Source organism: Neoarius graeffei, chromosome 19 (assembly GCF_027579695.1).
Source record: "Neoarius graeffei isolate fNeoGra1 chromosome 19, fNeoGra1.pri, whole genome shotgun sequence".
Taxonomy (NCBI): Eukaryota; Metazoa; Chordata; class Actinopteri; order Siluriformes; family Ariidae; genus Neoarius; species Neoarius graeffei.
The window spans coordinates 30,117,694-30,128,852 of NC_083587.1; the positions used below are offsets into that span (position 1 = coordinate 30,117,694).

The 11,159-nt window shown below is 41.6% G+C and overlaps 1 protein-coding gene across 1 annotated transcript in view; it reads left to right on the plus strand.

Moving 5' to 3' along the window:
• Positions 1-9,237, plus strand: part of gdap1 (ganglioside induced differentiation associated protein 1) — a 28,013-nt gene extending 18,776 nt beyond the window's left edge. The window contains exons 5-8 of the mRNA XM_060900583.1: positions 2,085-2,258; positions 2,999-3,093; positions 3,264-3,378; positions 4,900-9,237. Coding sequence (XP_060756566.1) covers positions 2,085-2,258; positions 2,999-3,093; positions 3,264-3,378; positions 4,900-5,252 — 737 coding nt within the window. The 3' untranslated portion in view covers positions 5,253-9,237. The remainder of the gene's footprint in view (positions 1-2,084; positions 2,259-2,998; positions 3,094-3,263; positions 3,379-4,899) is intronic.
• Positions 9,238-11,159: the final 1,922 nt, after the last annotated feature.

Genomic DNA, 11,159 nt, shown 5'->3' on the forward strand with positions numbered 1-11,159 from the left:
TAAACAAAAATAATTGGATGTCAGGGAAAATTTCTTTTTATGACCTAAACTTGAAAAATCTGAAAGGCAGTCTACCTTTAAAAAAATAGTTTATATTATTTGTTGCATGTTTGTTTATAATTTTACCCTTCATGTTCATTACAGTTCGAGGGAAGTGTTCCTTTTGTTTACGTTTTTATGTTTTCATCACCATTTTAAGTTCATCATGACCTGAAATGTGGATAAAAGTGACAGACAGTGAATGGTGAGTATGTGATTTCTTAGTGTTATTATGGAATTTTTGTTTAAAGAAGCACTTTGTAATTTTAGAGCCCTCTAAAACTATGTGACTAATTGTAATCGGAGTGAAAACATTTATAAGCCTTCCTTTCATTTGACTCCACCTGCTCTGTCAAAGTATGAATGCCTTGTGAGAGATCTTTTAATGAAAAAGGGCGGAGCTCACAGTACTATTGGCCAATTATGGATGTCTGAGAGCTCATGTATGCAGAAGAGGGTAGATGGCGCTTTCTTTCGAGTGTGTTATACTGCCCTGTGATACAGCATGCGCAGCAGTTAAAGGGGGACGTATTATGAAAAACACATATGCCGCTTTTCCACTACAAACGCGGCTGAGTTGGGCTGAGCCGTGCCGTGCTGAGTTGGGCTGAGTCGGGCTGAGCGGGGCTGTTGGAGTTGCATTTCGACTACAACCGCGCTGAACTGTGCTGGCTGGAAGTGGGTGGACACATTGGGTGGAGTTAGCGAAAGTGGGTGGACGTCACGTGATGTCGTTAAGCGGTGCAAACAGTGACATCAGTGATCTTTTAAGCGGTAGTCTCACGACCTGGATAGTAAACAATAAACATGGAGGACATGGAGTCGTTAGTGTTGCTGGTCTTGGTGCTGTGGCTTGTTGTCACCGACAACGCCAACAGATACTGGCAAGAGCGTATAGATGAGGCGAGGCGCATAAGGCTTCATAATTCTCGTAATTCTCCTTCTTCCGGGTTTACGGTGTTTACAGATCCCAGCGCGCTCGCGGGGCGTGTGTGGGCATGTGAGGACACTCCTCCTCACCAATCAGTGCACAGGGGAGTGTCTGCTCACGCCCCCAGCCCCACTCAGCTCGGTTTGGCTCGCTTCAGCCCCACTCCAAAACCGTGCGAGTTTTGGGGGCTAAGCAGGGCTGAAGCGAGCTGAGTCGTGCTGTTTTGAGATAGTCGAAACGCGAGCCGTGTCGGGCTGAAGTGAGCTGAAAAAGGGTAGTGGAAAAGGGCCATTAGTGCTTGTGCACATATGTTTGGGTGTCTAATAACCCACAAACTCTGAAGTAAGACAATCCAGTCAATTTCTTTTGTTCTGCCTATTTCAGAAATCACGTTTCACCAAGCAGTTTAGATTTGGCTCCACTTTCTATGTCACAAGAATTATACCACCTTCTCGTCTGAGTAGCTCCACTGATGGCCTTTGTGAATGAATATTTATGACGAAAGAGCCATTTGATTGGCCAGCAGAAGAAGAGAGGGGTGAGCAGTGGCTCATTTAATATTTAAAGGAACAGGCGCTCAAATCGGCCGTTTTGAACAGGGCTGTTTAAACAGGGTGAGAAGGGAGCTGTGGTGCTTTACCCTTGTGGTATTTTGACCAAAGCATGTCAGACATTTAATTAAGACCTCTGGGAACTGTGTCACCCTGTGGAAAAGGGCTATAATATGTCACCTTTAAGAAAAAGATGCAGTTGGCTGCCTTCATCTGTCTTGGAAAAATTGGTAGCCAAACTGGAGAGAAAATGTGGGGGGAAAAAAATCCAAATAAAAATGTGTGCAGTGCTGAGCAGATCTGTTCTGACTAAGATCAGGGCCATAAAAATGTAAACTGAAGCTTGAAATTAAACACTAGCTGGATCCATTGCACACCAGTATTGTGACTCACAGTTTTTTTAAAGGTATTTTAGACATCATATGGTTATTACTGGTTTAAAAACCAGCTGTCAAGTCATAGGAACTCTTCACACAACTCCTTTTTAATATCATTAATTACATTCCTCAGAAACAGATTTAAACAGGAATTTAATGTGTATGTGTTTATCCTGTGTGATTCAGAGAAAACCCCAAAGCTGATTCCAGAGACGGGAAGTACATATTATCACAGAGTTCAGCATTATCGTGAGCTGCTGGACTCCCTGCCCATGGACGCTTACACACATGGCTGCATTCTCCATCCTGAGCTCACTGTGGACTCTCACATCCCGGCCTACGCGAACACGCGCATCCGCGGTAAGCAACACACAAATTTGTGCTTACTGACACCTTGGAGCTGACTTCTTCTTGAAAAGATTCCTTATTTTGGACAAATATTCTTCGATAGACTTTGAAAAGAAAATGATCACGAATATAAGAATATAAGTTTACCAAAAAATGTCATGCACAAGTACGGTTTACTTGGTGGTTTTACATATTGGGTGGTGGTGTCAAATGAATATTCACGGGGAGAACCGTGAACTGTGGTGTGTGCGAAAGTTTTGGCAGCCAGTTAATGCTTAAGACGTCATAGCTTTCTGAAATTTCCTATAGCAGTTAACAGGCTTCTTTTTAAAGGTTTATTACTCTTCCTTCAAGTTCAGAAAGAATGAGTTGCAACTCACTTTTGTATCTCATAGATCATGGGTTCTCAACCTTTTTACAGCCATGGACCACTTTTAACAATCAAATAAGTTCCACAGATCCCTCAGGGCAGATTTATGAAACATAATCTACCGTTTCAAATATTAAGCTTGTTATTTACACATGGTTACTGATAGTCTGGTTATTGAAGTAATAGATCTGTTTGTTCATGAGCCTTTTTCATTCTTTGACATTCTTTATAGTTGATCATTGTTGAATTAAAGGTATGAATTGCATGCATTCAGTGTAAAAAACGAAAAAAAACCACAAAGGGGGGCAATAAATGAATATTATTACCAAGTAATAATCTCTCTCTCTCTCTCTCTCTCTCTCTCTCTCTCTCTCTCTCACAGCACAAATCGGGAACACAGAATCTGAGCTGAAGAAACTGGCAGAAGAAAACCCTGAGCTTAAAGATGCTTATATCTCAAAACAGAGACGTCTAAAAGTAAGAAATGTCCACTTGCTCTAAATTAGTATCTTTTCTTTGGCTATTAGATGAAAACGTATAGGATCATGACGCATATTGTTTATGCGAGAAAATATTACTACCTTATTTTTGAGAATATTAAGCAGCAGTGCGTGACTTCAATAAGAAATTCACATCAATCTGTCTAGACAAAGCTGTTCGATCATGACAATGTGAAATTCCTGAAGAAGATTCTGGATGAGCTGGAGAAAGTTATGGATCAGGTGGAGACAGAGCTGCAGAGAAGAGCAGAGGAGACACCAGGTATCAAAACTCCACGCTTAGCTTCGGTGCAAATTGAAGGTGGCATTTGAAATTTGTCATAAGTGTTTCTATACTTGTAGTAATCATACCAGGTTTTCAACTGGTGGTTCGCAATATTGCTGTGCATTCAATCAAACTTCAGTTTCTTTATTTCACTCTGATGGAGCTGGAACTGACCACCTCAGCTTCACCCCTTTCCCTTAAAGGGCCCATGGCATGGTGGTTTGTTGATGCTTTAAACGGGCTCGTGGAGGCTTCCGGATGTTATATCCGCAGCCTTTCTCGAAATGAACCCTCGGCACGTAAATATAGCCTCCTGGGAGAAAGCCCCATTTCAGCCCTTTTCCCAGTGCGTCGTTTTGCTAATGAGAAGCATGAGGCGGGGAAGGGTAGAGGGTGGGGGCGGGCCATGGGGGGAGGGGGAGGGGCTTGACCAAGCTGCGCACACATACTCGCTGCTATCAGCGCCTGTAGCCACGCTGCTAAGACAAAACCCCGTTCTCCCTCGGACTCCTTTCGTAAACTCAACGTGACACAGAGAACAGAGAGTGAGAGTGTTCGGAGTGGTAGTTTACGAACGTATAATATCCTAGGCTTGAACACGCACTCCATAACCAAAGAGGATAGAAGCAGCAACTACAGCAACATATCGCTTATCCAACAGAAGACATGCATTGCGGAGCAATAGTCAAACATAAGCTCATAAGTTACAGTCAATTTCCAGACTAAACTCAGTTTAACAGAGCATGCTGCATGCTCTTTAGTTTTGTAGCGCAGATTACCTGGCTAACTGCAGGAAGCGGTTAGCTGCACAGCTAATGTAGCCATTGCTAGGCTAACGCACCGATTTTAAAACACGGCAAAACGACCAGTTATACACTTACTTGTTCGGTGTTTGTTGCTGATGCGGCAGGGATGCTTGGTACGGACCCAGGCTTCAGTGACAGTTGATGTGCAAAACCTGCCCTGTACTGTCCCAAGTTGTGGAAACATTCCTCAGGAAAATGCTTCCGACAAACATACACCGTCTTAGGTAGACTCGACGGCGTATTATTGAAGTAAATAAAATTAAGCCACTGCGTCTTCAGGGGCTCTCCCGTCGGCAGTAAAAACAGACTCTTTTCTGTGTTGTCACATCCATGTACAGCGCAATTTCCATGTTTCGCTCGCTTAGTTGATGCCATGTTGTTGTGTCCTCTATGGTCTCCTCACTACAACTGGGCGGGGCAATCCATACAGTGGGTGGGAATCCAGAGGGGGGGCGTGGGGATCATCTCCCTTGCTGACGTAGTAAAGGGAAGAGCTTATCAACGCGCCGTTTTGATGCGCCATTCTCAAATGTTGGGCATAGTTTGGTTTACGCATTATGAAATTTCTAGCCACTGGGGTGACTTAAGAAGGTCAGAGGAACTCATTTTAACGTTAAAAAACCTCAGAAAGTGAAAATTTCATGCCATGGGACCTTTAAGAGATCTCCATTTTTGTCTTCCATTTTAATTTCTCCTCTCTTTCTGTCCATAGAGGAAGGAACTCAGCAGTCGTGGTTGTGTGGTGAGTTTTTCAGCATGGCCGACATTTCGCTCGCCGTCACGCTCCATCGGCTTAAGTTCCTCGGCCTCTCGCGTCGTTACTGGGGCAACGGGACGCGGCTCAATCTGGAGTCGTACTATGAACGCGTCCTTGCGCGCCCCACGTTCTGCAGGGTCCTCGGACACGTCAACAACATCCTCATATCAGCCGTGTTACCAGCTGCTTTCAGAGTGGCCAAGAAAAGAGCGCCAACCTTCATAGGCACCACGGTGTTAATTGGATTGTTAGGAGGTGCAACGTATTTCGCGTTTCTTTATTTGAAAAGGCGAATGCTTATGTCCTGAAGTAGCCATAGTCGGTTTTTCATGGCCTGAATTTTTTTTTTTTTAATTTAAAATTTTTTTTTAATTTAACAAAGCCTATGCATGTACACTGACTGAGCACTTTATTAGGAACATCTGTACACCTACTCGTTCATGCGATTATCTAATCAGCCAATCATGTGGTAGCAGTGCAGTGCATAAAATCCTGCAGATACGGGTCAGCAGCTTGTGTAATGCATCTGATGCATCAAGCATCAGAATGGAGAAAAATATGATCTCCGTGATTTAGACCATGGCATGATTTTTGGTGCCAGATGGGTTGAGGCTGCAGTGAGCACAGGCTCAACAAAACTGGACAAGGAGACTGGAAAAATGTAGCCTGGTCTGATGGATTTTGATTTCTCCTGAGGCACACAGATGGTAGGGTCAAAATTTGGCACCAACAGCATGAATCCATGGACACAACCTGCCTTGTGTCGAGAGTCCAGGCTGGTGGAGGTGATGTAATGGTGTGGGGAATGTTTTTTTGCCATACTTTTGGCTCATTAATACTAATCTATCATCACTTGAATGCCACAGACTATTTTTGTTGCTGACTCCCTTCATAGCCGCAATTTGCCCATCTTGTAATGGCTACTTCAGCATAATAATGCACTATGTCACGAAGCCAAAGTCGTCTCAAACTGGTTTCATGAACATGACAGTGCGTTCATTGTTCTTCAGTGGCCTTCCCAGTCATCAGATCTGAATCCACTAGAACACCTTTGGGAAGTGGTAGAACGGGAGATTTGCACTGTGAAAGTGCACCTAAAAATAGTCTGCGGGATATGCAATTCATATCAACATGGACCAGAATCTTAAAGGAATGTTTCCAACATGATGTTAAATCCATGGCATGAAGAATTGAGACCCTACCCAGTATTAGTATAGTGTTCCTAATAAAGTGCTTTGTGAGTGTATACTGCCATTTCTGGACGAGAGATGATGTGTTGAGATGCCGTGCAGCAAACTAACGTGTATGTGGCATTATCCTGATTGTAATATTCACTCGTTAGTCGTTTAAGTCTTAATGATAAATATACTTGTTGAGATACGCACCATAGACTTGAATTTTCATCGATTTTACAAAATGTGACCAAAACGATCAGTTGAGTGTTTTTATCCATTTTTCCTCCCCAATACAATACATTTTTTTCAGTTTCTGCTGACATGTTGGTGAGCTGTTAAAGGTTAACAATGCTTTGTAAAATGGTTCTTCAAGCCAACAAGCTGAAAAAGAAAATCATTACTTAGAAATGTGTTGTAGCACTCGGGCAAAATCTGACCTATTGACATCATGTAAAAAGTTAGCTATGAAATAGTGTAATGGTATAGAAGTATTAGATAGCCCAGACTTAACTAAACTGGTTCATATAAGTAGTCTAAGGGTGTATTCAGACCAGGATAGTTCGATAGTTCACTTGCTTTGGTCCGAACCAAATTTTTTTTTTTTTTCATTTTGGTGCGGTTCGCTTTCACACTGTACATTTTAGTAAGCGGACCAAAATCTGTCAACAAAGCCACGCGCCCTGAGGTCGTTCAGCTATTGGTCAGAGACGACACGTGCACAAAGCGTTAAGTTCAAAAGTAGTCACGGAGGATAGCGCTGATGAGCGCACATCATGTTGTGACAGTTCTGGCTCTTCACGCAAGTCGCTAGTACTGCCACTTTTTGAAAGAATGTCCCTGATTTTAATGTAGGTCTGATGGAGTTTCTTCACTTTTAGCCGACATTGTTCTGGGGAGCGCGTGAACCCCTTCTCCTTCATTTTCTCACTGAATACAGCAAACACGTCGGCATTTTTGTGTGTTCTCTCCAAAAGCTCAGATATGTGGACATCTGCCCATATATCCACAAGGGTGCACGTTTCTTCCTCGGCCCACGTTTGCCCCCTACTCATTTTTTGTACTCTGTAGTCTAGCCTACCACTGGTCTGAATGACTGAACGACTGTTGTAAGGTTCCCTTGACAACCGAAACAGTGTTTGCACTTTGCGGTGGAGTGTCAAGCCTCTGTTTCCCATAATGCTCGACAAACGACGGAAGCTCACGAGGTACAAAAAAGCAAAACTGTCGGATTAGGTCCGGTCTGCTTTCACACCTCCAAAAGGTCCGCACCAGGGTTCCTTTGGTCCGGACCGAGTCCGACCTTGCAGCTCGGTCTCGGTCCGCTTGTTTGGTCCGGACCAGAGTTCGGTGGTTTGTATTCAGACCAACCCAAAAGGTCCGGACCAAGGGAAATTTTGGTCGTTTGGTCCGGACCAAACAACGTAGGTGTGAATACGCCCTAAGTTAGTATGCTGATGTTTGCAGGAAGCATTGGTTAGTTAACTTGACTAGCTAGCTAGCAAACATGGCTAATAAGCATCAGGAGTAACCTTTAGGTAGTAGGAAGTTTTAACTTCCGTACAAGTGAGTGGTCAGATTTGAAGCTTAAATAAAGATCAGTCCTTAGTGTGGTCAGGGTCACAGTCTTTTAAATTAAGCTACTAGTTTGTTTATTACAGAGCTCCCCACGTGCATTGCATGTGGAGCAGAGCCCTATACTTCAGAGAATGCATCGACCTGATTTTTGATGGCTTGACCATACGACGTCTTTGCATACAAAATGTACCACCACAGGGAACCCGATTGTAAGTGCAAGGCAACGTATCACATAAACACTTGACTACTGGACAATGAAATTTGTATCTTTATTTACATAAGACAGATGGGTTTTTATCCAGCGCTTATTTTTAATTTGCCTTTTCAGAAAATAACGTGGGATTATTTACTAATACATTTTATGGATAATACTCATGACAGTTTCATATAAAACAAGTTAAAACAGTTTTATTAGTCCACTAGCTTGTTGGACAGTTGACAGTTTCTGTCATGTAAGTGCAGGAAGAGTTTTATTGAAAGCATGCTAGAAAACCAATCCAAAACATCGACAAAGGCAGAGTCAAAAAAACAGGCAGTGGTGGAGTGAGGCACAGACAGGATATCGGAGGTAATACAATACTGAAATTCTAAAAACACAAACGGGGTCAAGACCAGAAAACTGATACAAAGTACAAGGCTTGGTAACGTTAGACACAGGGTACAGAATGTATACTTCACAAAGTCTGTGTGAGAGTCCTTAGATGTTTGTGCTGTGATTGCGCTCTAATCAGGAACAGCTGCATGGTAATTAGTTCTAATGGCACTGCGTGCATGTTGTCATCTGCGGCTGCTCGCTCCTATTATTCCAATCAGGTTGATTTTGTGCCCTTGCAAATATTTTGCTCATACACTCTTCAGGACCTCTGCTTTTAGGCACTGCCTCAATATCTATATTATACTGGGAAATGGACATAACTAAATTCATTCATCTGCAAGTACAAATAAAAATAATGATGAAAACGGTGTTAAAAACAGTCCAACACATCTCTCGAGTGATAGCTGAGGTTGAGGAACTGTCAGAACCAGAATTCACACAGTCTCGTGTTTGTGATGTTTTCATTATAGCGATGATACACAAGCATTTGCAATACTTTGTGACGTATTCATCAAAGCAATGTGTGTCCGTGGCGATGAGATTATTTACGTCTCATACTCAGGATATTGTCTGGAAAATACAGTGATTGTGAAAATATATGCATATTAAGCACTTTCTTTTTTGTAATTTATGTATATAAGGTGATAAACACCCTCTTTATTGTCCTGAATTTTCCACAGCAACTAATTCAGAGCATGTGACAGGAAATTGGGGAATTATCTTGGATTGAAACCGTAATATCAGCACATTCCTGCTCATGGGAGGTTGCTTTATCTCATTACTGCTTTGGTTTATTTAGTGAAGCTATGCATTTAATTAGGCTTGCATTCTGTATCAGACAACAGTGAACCCCAGAGTCAGATAAAACACTTGGCATTCCTTTAACTGTGCTGTATGGAACTGTCTGAAAACTGTCCTATACTATAATTAAATGACTGTTTGGCAGTGTACTGTGTTTTTATATGCATCATTTTTTTTTAAATTTATATACAGTGGATTAAAAAAGTCTACACACTCCTGTTAAAATTGCAGGTTTTTATGATGCAACAAATGAAAGCAAGATAAATCATGTCAGATCTTTTTGCATCTTTAATATGGAATAGCAACCAACAAATATAAGCTCAAACCAAATAGGAATGTTATGGGGGGGAGGTATCAAATGTACATTCGTTTTTAGCTGCATAAGTATGCACACCCCTTAACTAAGACTTTTCTTAAAGCACCTTTTGCTTTGCACATCTTGCTTTGGGAATTTTATTCCACTCTTCTTTGCAAAAATATTCCAGAGCTATCAATTGAAAGGGGATTACCTGTGCAAAGCCATCATCAAGTCATTTCACAGGTTTCTGATAGGACTCTGACTGGGCTGTTTCAAAACTTTGATTATCTTCTTCTGAAGCCATTCCTTTATTGACTTGTTTGTTGAATTTGTGCTTTGGGTCATTTATCCTGCTGGAAGGTGAAATCAGCTGTCTAACAGAAGCCTGCAGGTTTCTGCCAAACTAGATTGATACTTGGAGCTATCCATGATTCCCTTTATCTGGACGAGAGCCCCAGTAACAGCTGAAGTGACGCAACCCTGTCGCGTGATGCTTCCACCACCATGTTTCATTGTAGGTGTGGTGTTCTTTGACTGATGAGCTGTTTTGTTTTTAGCCAAACATATCATTTACAATTACAGAGCCCTTCACAATTATTGGCCTCCCTTGTAAAGATTAGTACAAAGGATCCCCCCCCCCCCCAAAAAAAAAAAAAAAAATCCACCTTGTGGTGAAGGAGCTTCTGAAAAAATGAGAAAAATCCAACTTTTAACTGAAATAAATTTATTCAGAGAAAAACAAATCCCTCATCAAGAAAAAATTATTTAACAAAAACATATGATACTATTCTCTGTACTTTCTCTGGTTTCTCTGTAACTGAACAAGCCACATATTTTATTTTGGTTGATGATGATAATATAAATTGAAATTATTATTGTGCCTTTTTCAAACAAAAGGACACTTGACAGAGTGGGGGGGGGGATTAGACACAGTTTAAACACTACATGACAACAGGGCTAGATAGACCCAGAGTGATAACATAAGGAGAAAAGGTGATTTTTTATATAGTATAAGATGAGTCCTAAATTGTGTGATGGAAGGAATGTCCCTGAGGCTTTTGCAAAGTATGTTCCAGAGTTTTGGAGCTACAACACTGAAAGCTCTGCCACCTATAGAAGAGAGTCTATATTGGGAAATCAATAGTAAACCAGAATCGGTTGATTTAAGCTGTGGGAAGTGGTTATAAGGATGTAACAAGTCTTGTAGGTAGGTGGGAATGAGGCTACAAAGGGCCTTTAAAGTGTCAGGCAGAAGTTTGTAATGGATGCAAAAAGAAAGTATGACTGAGAAGATGTAAGAGAGAGTGAGAAGTCTGGCTGCTGAATTTTGAATATATTGCAAACAAGCAAGTGTTTTAACTGGGAGGCCAAAAAGAAGGGCAATGCAATAATCTAAGCATGATGATGTAATGAAAGCATGGACAAACATTTCACCATCATCCACTGAGAGACTGTTACGAAGGCGTGCAATATTTCAAAGGTAGAAGAATGCTGTTTTAACCACAGAGTTTACATGAGAATCAAAGGAAAGTGCTTTTGATCTAAAATCGCAAGTTTCAGCATACTTTTTTTTTTTAAATTTAGACTCAACAATATTACCCTCAGTATTAAGTTGTAGAGAAGGCTGGTTAGATAAGAGATATTTTGTGCCAGTGAGTAGAGCTTCTGTTGTATCTGTGTTCACTCTGAGATGGACTCCAACCAAGTCTTTACATAATGGATGCAGGAAGATGGTGGAGGGGGTGGGAGAGATGAGTTATACCTAGTACCA